This window comes from Pangasianodon hypophthalmus, chromosome 20, assembly GCF_027358585.1.
Source record: "Pangasianodon hypophthalmus isolate fPanHyp1 chromosome 20, fPanHyp1.pri, whole genome shotgun sequence".
Taxonomy (NCBI): Eukaryota; Metazoa; Chordata; class Actinopteri; order Siluriformes; family Pangasiidae; genus Pangasianodon; species Pangasianodon hypophthalmus.
Window position 1 is genome coordinate 18,685,259 of NC_069729.1, and position 20,475 is coordinate 18,705,733.

General features: G+C 38.1%; 1 protein-coding gene across 5 annotated transcripts in view; it reads left to right on the forward strand.

Moving 5' to 3' along the window:
- Window positions 1–6,308: 6,308 nt before the first annotated feature.
- The window catches only part of LOC113537968 (SRY-box transcription factor 13), a 35,202-nt gene continuing 21,035 nt past the window's right edge, over window positions 6,309–20,475 (forward strand). The window contains exons 1-2 of one of the 5 annotated variants that reach the window (XM_053227108.1): window positions 6,309–6,586; window positions 12,713–12,860. Coding sequence is in view for 2 of the 5 variants with exons in the window: in XM_026932733.3 (XP_026788534.2) it covers window positions 20,214–20,461 (248 nt within the window). In the remaining 3 variants the exon portion in view is untranslated. Of the gene's footprint in view, window positions 6,587–12,712; window positions 12,861–15,736; window positions 15,804–15,828; window positions 20,462–20,475 lie in introns of those variants that run through there. The other 4 variants (XM_034314325.2, XM_026932735.3, XM_026932733.3 and 1 more) reach the window with 4 other exon arrangements.

The following is a 20,475-nucleotide window of genomic DNA, read 5'->3' on the forward strand; positions in this document are numbered from 1 at the left end:
GAACGAGTGCATTAATATAAACCCATGATTTGCAGCTGCACTACTGTCAGAGCTGCTGTTTTATAAAATTAATCAACATCTTTTAACCAATCAGAATCCAGAATTCAATAATATTATAAATAATGTTACTTAATGTTGAAATGTTACAAATTATGCTCATATATTTTAAAAATAACCATCATGGTGATTGTTTTTGTCTTTTAAACTTTAATATCTTCACGAACATGACACTGGGGATAATGTGAGTATGGGGATAATTTTCTTTGCCCACATATGCTAAAAAACAACAACAACAAAAAACACCGAGTGGGTTCTGACAGGAAAAGGCAGTCTGTAGTTGTGAAGTGTGATAAGGCTATAAACAGGCAAGCATCACAGTAATGCTTGAGAAAGCGTTTAATGTTGGCTTCCTGTATTCTCGCTTTTGGGGTCTTTATTGCTTGTTCTAGACTATTGAGTACTATAAAATATCTGAGTTGTAAGAGGTGTGAGTTAAAGATTTCATAACACATCCTTTGGGAAATGGCACATCAGCGGTTACATTTCTGCACCACTCCATGGTTGGGCTCTCGAGCAAAGCGCTTGACCCTTAATTACACGGCTGTTGCAGTCACTCACTTAGGAGACAATTTGGATAAAAGTGGATTCCAAATTAATTCAAACTAGTGTGATATTGGCTTACTGCATTTAATATTGAACGCTCGTCACTTATAGTGAGTGCAAAAGATTGCACCCCTGATGGTTATTGAAGAAAAAAAAAAAAGAAAATGCACCTGTTCTTTACAATGTATCTTCAAAATCAGTCAAAAATAAAGCTAGAAAATGATGAAAATGAACAGCAACCTTTCTGAAAGGAACTAAAAACAAGAACTGAATTGATACTGAACCCCTAATGGGTCACAGGGAGATTTCTTTTTTCAGTACTTTTGCGTTCTCATGCAAGTTTTGCATTCTCTTGCGATAATTTTGTGTTACCTTGCAAAAATGTTTGCATTACTTAATAACATTCCTTAATAATGAATGACGTTCCCTCGTGATAACGATCCCCCAATAATTTTTGCGTTCCCTCACAATAGTTTTGCGTTCTCTCGCAATCGTTTTTGCATTAACTCACAACAGTTATGTTACCTCACAAGAATTTTTCATTGCGTCACAATAGTTTTGCATTCCCTTGCAATCATTTTTGCATTAGCTCACAATAATCTTTGCGTTCCCTTACGATAAATTTGTGTTCCCTTGCAAAAATGTTTGCATTACTTCATAATGAATGACGTTCCCTTGCGATACTTCTGCATTCCCTCCTAATCATTTTCGCATTCTCTCGCAAGAGATTTGCATTCTCTCGCAAAACTTATGTAATAACTCTTAAAATGATTTGCATTCCGTCACAATAGTTTCGTGCTCCCTCACAATAGGTTTGCATTCCATTTCAATAACATTTGCATTTTATCAGAATAGTTTTGCATTCCTTCACAACATGTTTTGCATTGCATCGCAATAGTTTTGTGTTACCGCACAAAAATTATGTTACCTGGCAGTAATTTTCACATTCCCTCACAATAGTTTTGCGTTCCCTTGCAAAAGTTTTGCATTCCCTTAAAATAGTTTTTGCTTTACCTCGCAATAATTTTTTCATTCCCTCACAACAGTTTTGTGTTACAATAACTTTTGTGTTACCTTACAACAGTTCTGCATTACTTTGCAATCATTTTTGCATTCCCTCACAATAGTTTTGTTTTCCCTGGCAATAATTTTTGCATCCTCTCACAAGTTTTGTGGTATCTTGCAGTAACTTTTGCATTCCATTGCAATAGTTTTGCATTCCTTCACAATCATTTTTTCATTCCCTCACAACAGTTTTGTGCTACCTCACAAGTTTTGCATTACCTTGCAATAACTTTTGTGTTCCTTCATGAACATTTTGTGTTCCCTTGCAAGTTTTGCATTAGCTTGCAATACTTTTTGCATTCCCTGGCAATCAATTTTGTGCTCTCTCCTAATAATTTTGAGTGCCCTCATTATATCATTTTTATGCTGATTTCCAATAGTTTTCTATTACCTCGCAATAATTTTTGTGTTCTCTCTCAATCCATCTGAGTTCCCCTGCAATCCTTGGCTTAGTCCCTTACACTGTCATGGTACACACCCAGCCGTGTCCTATAGCACTTACTGCATTTTACTCCGAAGCCGGATACAAATATGGAGATATATTGACATTGCTTAGTACACATGGGTATGTAATTAGTGAACAAACACTAAAGCACTTTCTGAAACAGAGGGGACTTTTAAACAATGAAGGATGCAGTCAGTTTTATTCGTGAGCAGTTACAGTACTGCAGGCAGCTTCGTGGTTACAGATTGGACATTGTGTAAGTACAAAGAATATGGTCTATGTGTGAGAAAGGAAGACTGATATGTTTGATTATCAATGAGCTGAATCTGAGAGGAAATGAAGACGACACAATTATCGCGAGGGAACGCAAAACTATTGTTAGGAAACACAAAAATGATTGCAAGGGAATGCAAAAGTATTAAAAAAACCTCACCATTACCCTTTATTGGCTCAATACCTTGACTCGCTCAGTCTCCAGAACTAATTTGAAGAACACTAAATATTACATTTGAGAGAACAAAAAAGCTGCTCAGAGGATTAAAAAAACAACAGCAGAGATTAGAAATGTAGGGTGAACATAGGGAAGGGAAATACAATGCTTTAATATTAATACCGTGCAAAAATTACATAACAATGCAGTTTTTTTCTGAGATATCACTGATATAATGATATCTTTATACATTACTGATTATTAAATTAAAATGATTCATTTTTTAAAGCTACAAACTGTTGAATAAAAGCAGCTGATTAAATGTTAAAGGTTTTTTAAAGCGTTTTTTTGTAGAATGATTTTTTTTTTCTTTACAGATTTTTAACATTTTCAACCTTTTCAATGCTAAATTATTTCTGTAGACATTAAATCAAAAATCTCAAGTCATTTTAAAAAAAAATCCAACACTGCTGGAAGTTATAATTCGTGATACATATTTGAAATGTCTTCAAGTATCATGGGAAGTAAGAGAAAGCAAACTTTTGCACTCAGCTGTATAAATTCCTTATTTGAAGGACATCATGGTGCTGAACGACTGGACAGAACAGTGTTCTATTTACACCATGGCCTTGTGGATTTCTTTAATCAGATCTGTATCACTTTAATTTCCCCACTTTTTATACCAGTATATAGTGTATGAAGTCTTTGAGTCAGCTGAATCAGTGCTCCAGTGTGTGTGTGTGTGTGTGTGTGTGTGTGTGTGTGTGTGTGTGTGTGTTAGATAAGTGTTCCTTTGTGTAACAGTGAAGGCCGCAGTGCATTTTGCGACTGGACAAAAACCCGTCTCTTGTCAGAGAAAGCGCTCTCAGTGTGGTCAGTATATCGTCCGTCTCCCTCGCCGCCTCGCAGAGCTCCAGGCCAGATAATCCTCCAGGCCAAAGACAAGAATAAAAGAGGGAGCTGGAGGGGAAAAAAGTCACCAACTTCACCTCAAGGGGAGATAAAGGTGAAAGACCTGAAAAGCACAGGAGCGAACAAAGATCGCAGGAGCCTGTTCCGATAAAAACCCAGAGAGCTGCTCTGTGACAAGAAAAGGAAGAAAGAGTGGTCAGAATAAAAGGAAAAAGAAATGAAAAGGGCAATAAAAAGAGTCAGAGAACAAAGATGAAAAGAAAGAGAGTGGATGAAAGAAGAATGGACTCAGAGAGATGAAAATGGTAAGAATAGAAGAGCTGGAAAGGGTGAAAGAAAGACGGCACAAACAGTGGTGAGAGAGATGGAAAGGGAAAAAAATAATGAGATGACAAAGAAAGAAAGAAAGAAAGAAAGAAAGAAAGAAAGAATAGAGGATAGAGTGAGGAAAGAGGAAAAAAGAAAGAAAGGCAAGATTGAGGTCAGAGGTGATAAAAGAAAATAAAAGAAAGAAAGAAAGAAAGAAAGAAAGAAAGAAAGAAAGAAAGAAAGGCAAAATAGAGGATAGAGTGAGGAAAAAAGAAAGAAAGGCAAGATTGAGGTCAGAGGTGATAAAAGAAAATAAAGAAAAAAATAAAAGAAAGAAAGAAAGAAAGAAAGAACGAAAGAAAGAAAGAATACTAAGGAAGAGGAATAAATAATGAAGAAATATAAAATGACAGAAAAAAAAGAAGCCAGGAAGGAAAGATGGACTTGGAGAGAAAAGATCTAAGAGGAAGAGATAGAAGAGAGTGCAGAGAGAGAGAGAGAGAGAGAGAGAGAGAGAGGATGGAGTCGGAAAGAAGAGGAATAAAAGGAAATAGAGAAAAGAAGAAACTGGAGAAAATGGTGAAAGATGGTGAAATGGTGAATGAAAGCAAGACGGAGAAGAGAAAGACAGAAGAGCTCTGTCTCTTCTGGTGAGAGAGAGAGAGAGAGAGAGAGAGAAGAGAGAGAGAGAGAGAAGAGAGGTAAAAGGTTCCATAATCCTGCAATGGTGGTTGTCGAGCGTCGCCATGGCAACAGGCACAAAGGCGCGCGGTTTCCTATTGATGGCTAATTGTATTCCTCGCAGCTCTTTTGTTAATTGTTGTCTGCTCGGCTCCCACTTCCTGCTGGGCGGCCGCACAAAAGCAGGAACAGAGGGGATTAGAAACGGCACAATGGCGCTGGACTCTCGGGCCGGCGAAGCTGCAGCGAGCCGTGAGCGCACATGCGGCGAAAGAGCGACAAAAAGAGACGTTACAAAAAGCTTTGAAGGCGTAACCAGCGAGTTCACCTGGGTAATTCACTCAAGGTGGTATCTCCTTCTCCCCCCCTCCGTACGCGCAGATGGCATGACCCACGTCCCGAGCTCAGCGCGCGGCCCATAAACACGCTCAGCTCCTGAAGTAACAGTCGGGATGGTGGTTGAGAGTGGAGGATTTCTGCAGTCATTCCCTGATCCCTGAGCTAATCCACATCATCACACTCTATTACTTCCCCCTGATTAAGTCCATTACAGTAATTCACACACTAGCTAGCATTATATTCATGCATATTAATGCTCATTCTACAAGGCACGGGTTTAATTTGAATTACTTCCGGCTTTATTCGGAGCAGTGGAAAGTGCGCTTTTTAACAGACACCGATTTAATTAAAGGCTTTTTATCCACAATAAGCTTCTGTCAAGCTACAACAACCTGTCAACCCATCCCTGAGCAAAAACACACACTTCCTGAAAATACAAAACTACACCACCTCTAATGATGATCAGACAGTGGAAAGGAAGGAAGGAAGAAGGAAGGAAGGAAACAGGTAGGATAGAGTTCCAAGTGAGAAAGAAAGAAAGAATGCAGACAGGATAAAGGTCAAAGTGAGAAGAAAGAAAGGAAGGAAGGAAAGAAAGCAAGAAGAAAGAAAGGAAACAGGGAGGATAAAGGTCCAAGTAATAAAGAAAGAAAGAAAGAAAGAAAGAAAGGAAAGAAACAGGTAGGATAGAGTTCCAAGTGAGAAAGAAAAAAAATAAAGAACGCAGACAGGATAAAGGTCCAAGTAACAAAGAATGAAAGACCTCTATCCAGCCTGTTTCCTTCCTTCCTTCCTTCCTTCCTTCCTTCTGTCTGTGTTCTGTGTTTCCTTCCTTCCTTTCTTCCTTCCTTCAGGTCCAAGTGAGAAAGAAAGAGAGAAAGAAAGAAAGAACACAAACAGGATAAAGGTCCAAGCTAGAAGAAAGAAAGAAAGGAAGGAAGGAGGGAAGGAATGAATGAATGAAGGAAGGAAACAAAGAACACAGACAGGAGAAAGGAAGGAAGGAAGGAAGGAAACAGGTAGGATAGAGGTCCAGTGAGAAAGAAAGAAAGAAAGAAAGAAAGAAGGAAAGAAAGAAGAACGCAGACAGGATAAAAGTCAAAGTGAGAAGAAAGGAAGGAAGGAAGGAAGGAAGAAAGGAAGGAAACATGTAGGATAAAGGTCCAAGTTAGAAAGAAAGAAAGAAAGAAAGAAAGAAAGAAAGAAAGCAGACAGGATAAAGGTCCAAGTGGAAAGAAAGAAAGAAAGAAAGAAAACAAGTAGGATAGAGGTGAGAAAGAAAGAAAGGAAGAAAGAAAGAAAGGAAGAAAGAAGTATAACAATATTCCAGACCAACAACAGCACTAAAATAAAACAAACTATAATAATAATAATAATAATAATAATAATAATAATAATAATAGTAAGAGTGAAGCTTTGGTTGTTTCTGTAGGCTGGTGTGCAGTTCAGCAGGTTTACTGACATGAAGAGCTTTCCCTTTAAGAGGGAGGTGAACGGCAGGAGACAGAGAAATGTTGGACACGCACACACACACACACACACACACTCGCGCGCGCACCAGAAAGTGACTTGTGCGTGCAGGGAGACCGGACAGCGCCTAGACGTTAGACGGGAGCGCGAGCTGTAATGATCTCGAGCTGTGTGTGATTTTTCATTTGAGCGCGTGCCTCTGATTAAAGCGCTTCTCAGAAAACAACAACAACAACAACAACATCACAACACAACAACGCATGCGGTCTGTGTGTCTTCGCTCAGGAATAAGAAGTTCTGGCTTTTTTCAGCACGGTTTCCCCCGGAGTGTGGTAAGTCTGAAAGTTTACGCGTGGTCCGTAACGTGACGTGGGAAGAGAGAGAGAGAGTGAGAGAGAGAGAGAGAGTGAGAGTGAGAGAGAGAGAGAAAGAGAGTGGGGCTGTGCGTGGTTTATCAGCTTTATTACATCAACATGCGTTTGGGGCAGAATGTTAGTTCTTATCCTTACACTAACACTATAACACTTACATAACACTTACACTAACACTTACACCAACTGTAACACTAACACACCAACACTATAACACTTACACCAACACTATAACACTTACACTAACACTATAACACTTACACTATAACACTTACACTAACACTATAACACCAACACTATAACACAAACACTATAACACTTACACTAACACTATAACACTTACACTAACACTATAACACTAACACTATAACACTTACACTAACACTATAACACTAACACTATAACACTTACACTAACACTATAACACCAACACTATAACACAAACACTATAACACTTACACTAACACTATAACACTTACACTAACACTATAACACTAACACTGTAACACTTAAACTAACACTATAACACTAACACTGTAACACTTAAATTAACACTATAACACTAACACTGTAACACTTACACTAACACTATAACACTTACACTAACACTATAACACTTACACTAACACTATAACACTAACACTATAACACTTACACTAACACTATAACACTAACACTATAACACTTACACTAACACTATAACACTAACACTGTAACACTTAAACTAACACTATAACACTAACACTATAACACTAACACTGTAACACTTAAATTAACACTATAACACTATAACACTAACACTAACACTTAAATTAACACTAACACTGTAACACTTAAACTAACACTATAACACTAACACTGTAACACTTAAATTAACACTATAACACTAACACTATAACACTAACACTGTAACACTTAAATTAACACTAACACTGTAACACTTAAACTAACACTATAACACTAACACTGTAACACTTAAATTAACACTATAACACTAACACTATAACACTAACACTGTAACACTTAAATTAACACTAACACTATAACACTTAAATTAACACTAACACTGTAACACTTAAATTAACACTAACACTGTAACACTTAAACTAACACTATAACACTAACACTGTAACACTTAAATTAACACTATAACACTAACACTATAAAACTAACACTGTAACACTAACAGTATCACTTACACTAACACTATAACACTTACACTAATGTACACTAACACTATAACACTTACACTGACGTACACTTACACTAATGTACACTTACACTAACACTAACTAACACTTACACTAACACACTCGTGCTGTGTTCATTTGGCCATGCTGCACTCATGCTGTGCTCATGCTGCGTTCAACTTCATTCTGTTCTTCACATCAACACACCAAACGCAAACCTGAGCCCCCCACCCACACACACACGCACACACGCACACACACACACACACACACACACACACACACACAGGACACTATAAAGTGATGTGTGAGCTGTGCAGTAATCAATGTGTCATGTCTGCACTTCTTGTTTTTGTCATGTGACAGCTGGAACACTGATTTATTGTGCTGTAAACAAGACTGTGGTAGAATCTCTGAAGTGAAATCAAAGAGCTGTTGTGTTTTTCCAAAATGTTAATTTTGCACACCTCACATGTGTGTATGCATTTTACAACAGAAAAGACTTGCATTTTGACACGTGACAATCATCACAACACTAACAACACTACGCATCTAATTGTAATATTCAGTAACTGCATCTTTCTTTCTCTCTCTTTCTTTCTTTGACATATTTTGTCCTTTTCTTTCTTTCTTTCTTTCTTTCTGCTTGGACCTCTGTTCTTTCATTATTTCTTTCTACAGAAAGTGAAAAATAAGACTTTTACATATACAGTGTGTTTGGAGTGGAAACGTGCACAGAGTTGAAATTACGAGATTGTGGTATTCACCATGTTCCGGATGTCCTCCGCTTAAACCCTACCGTGGGTAGTGTACAGTTTAGGACAGTTATATGTGGTTTGAGACATAGCCGAGATGTGTGAAGATGTGTGAATGGGTGAAAAGCTTTTTCATGATGGAAGGTGCAGATTGTAGAGGTACATCTCTGAGTACATGACCAGCAAAATGTGTGCAATGCAAGAAAGCATCCAGCAAGAGCAGTTCCAACTACCCCAGAAAGAGCAGCACAAACTGACCCAGCTGAGCAGCGCCAACTGACCCAGCAAGAACAGCACCAACTGACCCAGCAAGAGCAGTTCCAACTACCCCAGAAAGAGCAGCACAAACTGACCCAGCTGAGCAGCGCCAACTGACCCAGCAAGAACAGCACCAACTACTCCAGCAAGAGCAGCGCCAACTGACCCAGCTGAGCAGCGCCAACTGACCCAGCAAGAACAGCACCAACTACTCCAGCAAGAGCAGCGCCAACTGACCCAGCTGAGCAGCGCCAACTGACCCAGCAAGAACAGCACCAACTGACCCGGCAAGAGCAGGACCAACTGACCTGGTAAGAGCAGCACCAACTGACCCAGCAAGAACAGCACCAACTGACCCGGCAAGAGCAGCACCAACTGACCCGGCAAGAGCAGCACCAACTGACCCAGCAAGAACAGCACCAACTGACCCGGCAAGAACAGCACCAACTGACCCGGCAAGAGCAGGACCAACTAACCTAGCAGCAGGGCCAGGCTAACCAACTTTCAGTAGCCTCCCTCCATTTAGGCTCTGTTAAGTGTCTCGGCAGGTTAAGAAGGGCAGAAGGGGACATCTGTACAGAGTCGCCCTGCAGGCTGTCACATTCACGGAGACCCCCAGCATAATTCACTGCTCTGTGAGGGAATTTAGTCTAATGAGCTGCTGATACTCTGTTAGTGGACAACGAGGTTAAAGGTTATTAAGAATTTCAGTGCTTTGGTCTTGTACAGGAAAGAGTATTAAATGGACAGGAAGCCGTGTGTGTATGTGTGTGTGTGTGTGTCAGTCAGTGTGTTTGAGACAGTCCCTCGCTGTGTAAGAACCTGAATAATCCGGGATGTTGTTTCTGTGTGATGTAACATGGTCCGGAGTGAAGATTCCCGGCGGATCCTTAAAGGAGGAAGTTGGCAAAGTGGCTGCAAGTGTTTGGCTTTACAGTGGCTGAGTGTGCACAAAGCAGCCTGACAGCAGGGAGTCCCTGACCTTTTCCTCCACCATTCTACCATTCTCTCCTTCTTTTTCCTCCATCCATCTCTGCCTCTCACTCGGACCTCTGTTCTTTCTTTCTTTCTTTCTTTCTTTCTTTCTTTCTCTGAAATGTATTTTGTCTTTCTTTCTTCCTTCTTATTTTTTTTCTTTCCTTGACCTCTGTTCTTTCTTTCTTTCTTTCTTTCTTTCTTTCTTTCTTTCTCTGAAATGTATTTTGTCTTTCTTTCTTTCTTTCTCTCCATTTTTGCTCTTTTTTTTCTTTGTTTGACATGTAGTTTGTCTATCTTTCTCTGACACAGTTTGTTTTTCCTTCTTTCTCTGACATACAGTTTGTCTTTCTTTCTCTGACATATAGTTTGTTTTTCTTTCTCTCTTCATCCTTTCTTTAAGACAAGATGCAGAGTTAGGTCCTCTAACTCATGTGTCTTCCTATTTGTGTGAAACTGCTCTCACTTGTTAGATTTCCTGATAATTGGGACGGAAGACAGAGGACTTGTTTTCTCAGACTGAATTTTCGGACAGTGCCGTAACATGAGTGTCAGTGTGCAGCGTACTGTTCCCTCTCATTCCTGTACTTCATTCTGGTTCACTTCGACATGAGGCCAGTACTCTTTTCTACACTTATTTTCTCTTTTCATGTTCATGTCATTATTTTTAATCACCTGTTTGGCCCAGGAGAGGATTGTGTGTATCCATGTGCTTTTTTTTTCTTCGCCACTGACACCTGGCTTTAGCGATTACTCAACATTTAACACAACAGTGACAATCTCTGATAAATCCTGTTTGACCATTTCGAGTGATCTATAACGCAAACCAGTCAGAACAGGAAAGTGAAAGATGGTGCAGATCTGATCTGTGGTTCTGTACAATCCCAGCAAGGAAGTTTCTTTCAGGTTGCATACAGCAGCGTTACATAACTCCACTGGAGCAGCGACCCATTTTGGGCCTGATAGCCTCCTAATCAAGCTTCCCCTGGTGTACAGAGATCAGCAGAGAGAACAGAAGTGCATTTCGTCTTGTATTCAAACTTTGACCTCATGCCTTCAGTGGCGCATTGTTTTTTCGATGTCCTATTGAACTACAGGTCCAACGAGAGCAGCTGTAACAATGGCCTGTGAAGTGTGTTTCCTCCGGGTCTGTCGCCTCATCAATGAGATCAAATGAGCCAGTCTTTCAAAAAACGCACAAAGATGGATGCATGCTTTCGTTGTTGCTGTCCATCAGATCCTCTGTGTGATGCCACCATTTAATCTTCTTTGTTTCATGTGTCACTAGGAGTGAGAAAGTAATGCAGTCAGTCTGTATTACACACACAGGATGTCATTGTGTTTAGTGAGAACGGGCATATTTCAGGCTTTGTTCTGTCTTGAGTTTCTAGCAAGTGGTGGAATGGTATGAAAATGTCACTGGATGATAATCATATGGCCAAATCATATGGCTTTTTTTTTTTTAGTATAAGAGGACGGCATTGTAATTATTCAGTTAGGGACAGTGCTAGAATTTATTTATTTTTTTTTTACTTTGTTAAAATGCTTGCTCTCTGCAAACTAAAAATCTGTAGAAAGATCCTGAAAAACTTTTTCATATATTAAATCAGTTTATTTTCCTTTTTATGTCAGTTATTTGACCGATTATGAAAGTAGTATAAAATGCAAATTCAGCAAGGTTAAAAACGTCAATTTGAAAGTTTTGTCATTTGTATCTCTTCATCTGACTGAGTATTGGTGAAAAATGTCATGTTGTATGCACATGCATGAAGCTGGCACCTATACACACAGCAGATTGGACTAAAATCGATTAGGTAATGTCTCAAGGTTGCCAGATTGGATGCACAATTTCCAGTCCAGTTTTACCGTCACAATTTACTGTGACCCAACCTGGACATGTAACTTGCATACATATAGAAAACGGTTTGGTTTTTTTCTTCCTTTGGCTCAGGGTGATCAGAAATACCCCAGTCACGAGAACCCGCCTATTCTCGCAAAACTGCACCAGTGATTCACTACTGTAATTCTTATTAAAGTTGAAATTATTTGTGAAGTCTTATATTCGTTAGTTAATTTTTTTTATAATAGAAAAACTTTTTTGGACAAACTTTTTGGCAGTTTTACTCTTCTGGACCGAAAAACACCCTAAAATGAGAATTATTTTTCAATCAAAAAATGGCATTCATAACACATAACCCTAAAAATGTCTCAAATTTGCACTTTGTATGTTTGCTCTTTATAAATACTGTAGCATTTTTGTAGTAAGGTTTTAGTAATCTTTTTTTTTCTTTTTTTGGCTGAAATCTGAAAATATAACATTAACAATATAACTATTTCAGATTCTTTATCAAGGTACAACATGACACCAATATATTATTAAGTTTTACATTTATATGGACATGCATGAATATAAAATAATGCAAAAGATATTTTAGATTTTATTTTAGTCAATTTTCAGTAATGTAAAGTTGTAGTAATAATATTTTTGCTGAGATTTTAGTCTGTAACATTAACAATATAACTACATCAGATTTTTTATCAAGGTGAAATGTAACCTGTAAAGTTCCTGTTTGATAACCTATCGTGCACTTGCAGGATTTTTCATTAGTAAGGCTGTAATTTTTCTAAAAGACCCTCAGGGCATTAAAACAAAGCAACTCCATTTGCATATGTTTTTAGGTACAGTAAATTATATCTAAATGGTCAGAATTTGCGTCTGTTAGACAACTCCTTCCTCATTTGTTGCACATTACATGGAAAGTGCTATCAACACTTTGTCACAGCAGCCCACATGTTCCCAAACGCTCGTCCTCCGCTGCCACCTACCCCTCTCTCTCTCTCTCTCTCTTTCTCTCTCTCTCTCTCTCTCTCTCTCTCTGTCTCTCTGTCTCTCTGTCTCTCTCTCTCAGCAGTGACATGAAGGCAGAGCGGCAGCGGAAATCAGACATAAGAGTTCATTGAATAGTTGCAGAAAAAGGTGAACAAATAGGCAGCAGCCAAAGTAAATCATCACTATTGTCCTACTGTTCAGCAGAAAGGGGTCATTACTTTTCTTGAGTAAGTATCATTCATTTTCCTATGTAAACGTACATGCCTTTGAGTGTACCGATGCATATTTGCATAATAACTCATGTCAGGTTGTTTTACATTTTACAATTTCTAAAGGCCTTTAAAGATCTGAAGGTGTTTGTTTTAATTTATAGCTGCAAAATGTGGCTAGGAATTTTGTTCAATTTTGTAAACTTTCAATCTTCAGGATGATGTTGGTTAAGCAGTGTTGAATGCATCATGCACACTGTAGTGTGACAAGGCTGAGAATGCAACAGCAACAAAACAAAACGAAAAAAAAAAAACCAACAGCAACCCAAAAACCAAACAAAAAGCTAAACACACGTTCAAATTAATTAAATTAGTTCAATTAATTACAACTTTTCTCCTTGCATTTATTATTATTGTTATTATTATTATTATTATTATTATTATTATTACTACGCTCTTCTTCATTTTCATAATTAAGCAGTTCAGCTGCTGAGAATTTTCTCCACGCAGCACACAGTGTAAGGGTAGTGTGCAGCGGGTATGTTCACGTTGTGGTAGCATTTACTAAAAGCCGTAAATCTGCCTGAACAAGAATAAAAGGAAACTGATCCCTTTGAATTACGGCTTCCACTCACAACTGCCAAACAGGTTTTACTCCAAATACAGAAGGCAAGACTGGTCAATATACTCCGCTTTTCTTTTCTTTCTTTCTTTCTTTTTTGTCATGTCCCATGCTTTCTATTTTACTTTGTCTCTTTTTTTTTCTAAGAAGGTGTTGGGAGTATTTGGGAAAATGATCCTGCAAGCTTGAACATGATTTTTTTTTTTTTTTTTTTTTTTTTTTTTTTAGCTTGGGTGCCGTTTGTGACTTAATGAATTTTCTCCTACATAAAAAAAAAAAAAAAAACAGGTTCCAAATGTGAAAAAGAACAGAGATACATTTATAAAGATCAGCACTCATATCTTTTAAATATACAACAATCTATCGTATAAAATGTTCATAGCGCAAATGAGATTTTTAGATAGCATTTTTGTTATTTAAAGTAAATTTAAAGTTATAATCAGTAATAATCATTACAGTAAAGTAATAATCATTTAGGTGATATTTTAATCGATACAGGTACAACATAAGATTTAAAAAAAAAAATCAATCCTAAAGTGTTTAAAGGCATTTTAATCTGTAACGTTAACAATACAACAGTTTCAGGCTCTTCATTAATATCGTGTGATAAAGTTAAAGTTTCTGACGTTAACGTTTATATGTAACCTGTAATGTTCCAGGTTGAAAACTTTTCAGGATTTTTCATTAGTAAGGCCATAGTATTTCTCACACGATCACTCCGTTTCAAATATGTTTCTTTACTCAATGCTAAATTAAATCTAAATGCTGAGAATTTGTGTCTTTCAGGCAAACGCATTCCTCATTTGTTGCACATTACGTATATATGAAATATATATTGTTTTATTCTCTAAAATATTCGTAATGCAAAGAAGATTTTACGTGGTCTTTCAGTCAGTTTTGTCGTTTGTAACTTGGTTTTTCTCTCTGTGTGTTGCTCTTGTGTGTGCGACGTATAATAAAAAGACACCTCTGTAACTGATTGGCTTAATAATTTGTCCAGCAGCATAAACTCAAATTTAGTGTTACACCTCGCAGAATTCTGCACAACGCGTGCTAGTGTTATGAAAGATAAGATAAGGAAAGACCGGCCTCACAATCATGCTCATTTGAGATGCAGCTATCACAGACAGATTTGTTTGGACTTTTATTTTGTTTGGTTATTTGTTTATTCATTCCCCTTTTCACAAACTGGAATAATTCACAACAGCTCTTTTAGCACAGCAAGGGCTTTCACTGGTGAAGATTGTACCATGGAAATATCACCGCACCCAATTTGCATGTCCCCCTCCATCGCCCACGAGAACACGGAGACTATTCATATCGTTCGATAACCTACTAGACCACTATACTTCATGATTTGGTTAAAATAAACCAAAGACTGTTAGATATTTACGCCGTAAATACCGCGCAGTGAGAGCGAGTAATGTCAGGGGACAAATCTAATTTTGAAGTCTGCTCATGATATTTAAACACAATTCATGAACCTTTATTTAATCCTTGAAGAGTGACAGTTATTGTAGTGTATCACTTGATATCGCACCCTTGCTGAGGAAGAAATAACTGGTTTGGTTGTGTCGCGTCGACTGACTCATCCAGCACTGTAACTGAAGCATGTAATCATTAAAGTGTGTCGGATGATGCTGTGTAAATTTGTTATAGAAAGTAGGAAACGTGGGTTGAAATTCTTCTTTCATTGCTGATGGGAATCTGTACTGAGTTTTTTTTTTTTTTAAACTTTTTGTTTACACAGAAGAGATTTAGTTAGTGTGGGTTAAACATGATCTATACCAGGTTTCTGTTTGCTGTCTACTTCCTAAAACATTTAGAGTTTGGAGTGGTTTATACACAACTCTTAACAAACAAGTACACACACACACACACACACACACACACACACACACAAGGAGTATGTTACTGTCTTGCTCGTCTCATTAGGTTATGAGCTCTTTTGCTTTGTGTATCAATGCTTATATCCGGTATCTCATGTGATACCAATTATAACAGCTTATACATTTGATATTATCTTTGTCTTCTTAGAACTACGCGTATATCAGTGATGGGGAGATTAAAGCTAAGGATGGTTCATGTGTGTGTACGAAAAGGAGCTCCGTGCCATCATTGATGTGGTCGAGAAGTGCAAACTTCACACCCGCTTTCAGAAAAATAATTTTTTTCCAATTATCTTTTTTTTTCTAAGTGTTCACAGTGTGTAACGTGATTTATGTTAACAAGGTGGCTGTTGAATTTAATATTTTTCTTGATCTGTCTTCAGATCAGCGACTACAAATTCATTCTTTCTCATTCAGCCTTCTGGTCGAATCAGCAGTGAGTGATGCAATGTAAGTTCTGCATATTGTATTTAATGCTCTTTTTATCGTAATTCCATAATGTTGATTAGTGGAAATTTTTTTTTAAACAATGATTGTCAAGTGTCCCTTAATTAGAAAGCAATAAAAACAGGAAAATACTTATCACCTCGGATTTTTTTTTTTTTATATATATAACAGCACACCCCAAAGAGTTCCTCTTACACCACTGCAATTTACCTAAAATGACAATGTTTTAATTTATTAATGAATTACACAGCCTACTTTTTTTATCACTTTATAGTTACATTTAACATTGTGGAATGTCCATGAAACAAGTTAGTTCCTGTTATCACTTGTTTCCTCACCAGCCTCTCTTTGTTACTCTCTCTAGAAGTTAATAAGGCAGCTTGTCATATTACCGAGAAACCACCGAGAGTGAACTCCTCTGTCACGAACACTTTCCCATGTCAGAAAATTGTTACAAAGTGCTGACACTGGAGACTCCTTCCATAATGTTAATGTTAATGAACACCTCCGTACAGAGAAAACTTCACCGTATCAACACTTACATGTTTTTTAAAAAAAAAAAAACGTCTTAAAGAACGACTTTGTTAAGTTACGATATGTTTTGTTAATCAGTTTATTATTACTCTTATGTGGAACGAATGAGCTGTTACTACAGAAATGATAACATCAGAACGAGCACATTAATACAAACCTGTGATTTACAGCTGTACTAATGTCAGACCTGCTGTTACAGAAACATACTCGGCACCTTCTGACCACTATGAATCTTATATTAGCCACAACAGTAAAATCATATTTCCTTTACTGCTATGTAAGACGTGTGTAATGGAAGATTCTGCTTCATGTCGTGGAACCATTCGATTTGCATCACCTACCTTTCCCCCACTTTTGATTCTTCCTTTTATAATCGACCTCCCCTTTTCTTTCTAGGGCTTGTCTAATCTTCTTTAAAGGTCTTTTATTCGTTCTGTATATCCCCACTGTTGTTTGTGGCCTCCCTGTCCAGGCATGTAGAGAAAGCATGTATCCTGTTTGTAGCAGGAGGAGAACACGTGCTCTGGTGAAGGCCTGGGCCATCTCAGGATGTCCTGAATGGTGAAGGTCTCACCGTTTCTTCCTCTGGACACCCCCCTATGTCAAACAAGAAATAAATAAATAAATAAATCTCATAAAAAAGGACAATCTTCAGAAAACTAGGTCTCTCTTTACCCAGAATTTTATATCAGCAGTTTCCAATTTAGTAAAGAAAGTCGTAGAAATTAATCTGATGCCCCCTCATCATTATCCAATTTACATTTACCGTTATTAGTTTGATGAATGCTTTTTATCATAAGTGGTTTCGAAATTGAAGTAGGCAGTCTGTCAAAAGTGGTTTCAAACCCTGAAAATGTCCAGAATGTGACTTTTAATTTGATAATATCTAATTTGTTGCCACAGCAAAAAGTCAGGTTTTTCCATTTAAGTCAGAGATTTCTTAGTACGTCTGTATACAACTGTTGATATGGGGGCGGGTTTACATATTAGATCTGTTTGTGATGTCACTAAATATACAGTTTGGCCCAATCAGGTCTGAGATTAAAGGCTGGAACAAAGGAAATTTCAGTGTGCTAAGCTAGCTAGCTTACTCAGCTAGAGTTAAAAAGTGTTAAACAACTCTTAAGGGTTAAGGCAGGTGTATTTCAACATAAAATTACAGATATGATGACAAATGCAACTTAGTTAACTAGCAGTTAACTAATTGGCTAATTAATTTGCGAGAGCAGGACATGGGGGCGTTACTTATATACAGGGGTGTAAAGTAACAGATTGCGAATGCTCTCATTAATGAGTACAATTCCTGAGATAAAACTCTCATGGCATGTCGGCTTTGCCTTCCGAAGCCTGTTGAGATCTCGGCATCGAGGAATCTGGCCTCTAATCTGAAGAAACAAATTGAAGTTTCAGTTTTATCCTCTGAATAAAAATAACTTTTATTCTTACTTACGTAGTTTGTAGTAGGAGTGCTTTTACTCTACTGACAGTACATTATTTGGGAAGTAACAGTACATTGACTTTCATTCTCTCCACCCCTGCTTATATATAAAGAAGTATATTTATAGCATTTTTAAAGAGGTTGTTCCTAGGCCATGTTTAATAGTTTTTTTTTTACAACACAATTAATCATTTAAAGATATTGTATGTAACAGCTTTCTAATACATTTCCTTTCTAACCTAAACATGTTACTAATATTTCAGGACAGCTCGTAAAAGCTATTACCAGATGTCATTTTATCAGCCTTCATTCAGCATTCTTAAGCTCTTAACTACAATCAAATCTCTTCACGTTATATTCACATTAGGTTTGTTCACTAAAACTTACCCTGCTATTTTTAAATCTGGAAGCTGCCATGAGGTTACGCCCCATGTTTTTTTCCTGCGAGCCGCACTCGACAGCGGGTTCAATAATGGGACCAGCAGTTGCTCAGAATTACCTGTTGTGTTCCTCGCCACACAAAAGAGGATGGCCGGGTCGCCATGGCAACACCACAGATGCGTGGCCCTGGCATCTTAAAGATCTCTGTTTATCCCGCGGTTCAAGGGCGCGAGCGATGGGCCGAATATTATGAAGCTAGTAGTGTGATGTTGTGTTCTTGAAACCAATTCTCAAACGCACACACACACATACACACACACACACACACACAATGCAAAAGTGCATGTAATGCAGGATGGGACATAAAAGTGCGCCTGGGTTAGAAAACAGTACATTTTTAATATCTTTTCCCCCCCTTACTTCGCCTGAAGGGAATTGGCAAATTGGAGAGCTGGTTTTGTGAGGCTTTTTTTTTTTTTCTTTGCGTGAAAGGGGGCCCTTCACAAACATCCTTTATTCCTCTTCTCTTGTTATGTTTCTTTATTCGGAGTGTGTTTGTGTGTGCCTTCCCCCTCATTCACTGCCCCCCTCTCCCCATCCTCCTCTTGTGTCTCAGATAAATGCCACACTAGCCTTTCGCTCAGTGGCACAATAACCGGACTGTTTCAGGCCTGGAGAGCTACGATGAAAGAGTGCGCTTTTTAACCTCTATTTCTGAAAAGCAGAAGGAAGAGTGGGGGAGAAAAGCCCCAGCAGCAGCGCACGCCTTTCTTCTCTCCCCTTTTTTTTTCTTCTTTTTTTTTTTTGTATGTGTCCAAACCACGGTTGTGTCATCATCCTGTTAAGACGTCTTATTTAAGAGACTTTTTTTTCTTTCGAGGCTCTTAAAAGACACAGGCCTGATGATGTGATCCAGGTTTTGTTTGAAGATAAATATTGAAGGCCAAATTGAGATGGCAGTGTAGATGCTGATTTGTTAAGTTGTACATATTACTATTAATGGTATATTCAAAGTTTGTGTAGATCTAATCACACCTAGTCTGTGCGACATGTTAATTGTGGAGTTTACCCGGTAGTGTGTCTCATTTATTTAGCATGTGGAAGGAGTCATAAACTGTGTTTGGGTACAAAATCGTGGCATCAGTGGTCATACAGTATTTGTTTTTACATACAAGGCAACCGTCTTTGGAGTTTTGCCTCCTCTTGGATCCTTGTCGATTTGCATTTGTTTTTTCCTTCCTTTATTCAAAACATCCAGAGACCCGTACCTGTGTGGAGGGGACTGAGCGGGGGCTGTCCCTGGCAGGGAAGTGGAAAATCCATATTAAAGGACCATTATGACCTGGAGTATAAAGAATAAAGAGTCTCTACTCGCTATCCCCCATTGTGCAACATGGTTGAATAATGGCATGCTGATTTCCTTCACATGTTAGGATGTTTCATTTGTAGAGATGGCTTAGACTGGATTGAACATTTTATGCATTTATTAAAAATTTGGTTGACACATCTGTTTGGAAAGCTTAAAGCTAACTGTAAACAGAGTTATGCCTGACTGACAGTGGATAAATAGCATCCATGACAGTCATGACTTTTTAATTCGAAATTTACCAGATGAATGCTGTCATTGTTTGTAATCGTTTGCATTTTATTTGTTGAGGAGGTTTACGGAGAAAATGAAATTTGTTTAAATAACCAGGGAGACACTTTCTTCTCCCATTATCCTGATGCAGCATTAAACGGCTTAAATAAAGAGCTTGAATAGCTGCTTTAAGTGAGTTATACGAACAGCATCCCTGTTTATTGAGCATGTATTGCATTTTGTTCTGCTTTATAATACCCAGTATTACATTTTTCCCCCACTTTCTTGCAGTGTCATTAAATTGATCAGAGACTGATTAACATTTGAATGGCATTTGAATGAAATATTTTTAAATTAATATCAAATTACGGTCACCACATAAACAGAAAGCTCTTTTTTTATCCAGTATTTATGCCTATTTAAAAATATGGTATAGTATGCACAGCGAACTATATGTAAATATTGAGAAGGCAGTCCTGTCATGCAAATGCCACAGTTTGCTTTGGATAAAGGCCTCCTTTTGTGGCCACACTGTGTCCCAGACAGAGCCAGGGATAGTCTGCAAAGCAAGAAGAGCGTTTCCATTCCGAGGAGGTCACCGAGCACTCAGGTCATAGAGAACCTCGGCAGCTGTGCCATGACTTGCTTCACCGCTTTCCCACGCTGGCAAACGGCACTGCACATGAGAGATGAGCTGTGGATGACAAGGGCTGATCAGAAATTCTTGAGGTTGGTGCATGCAC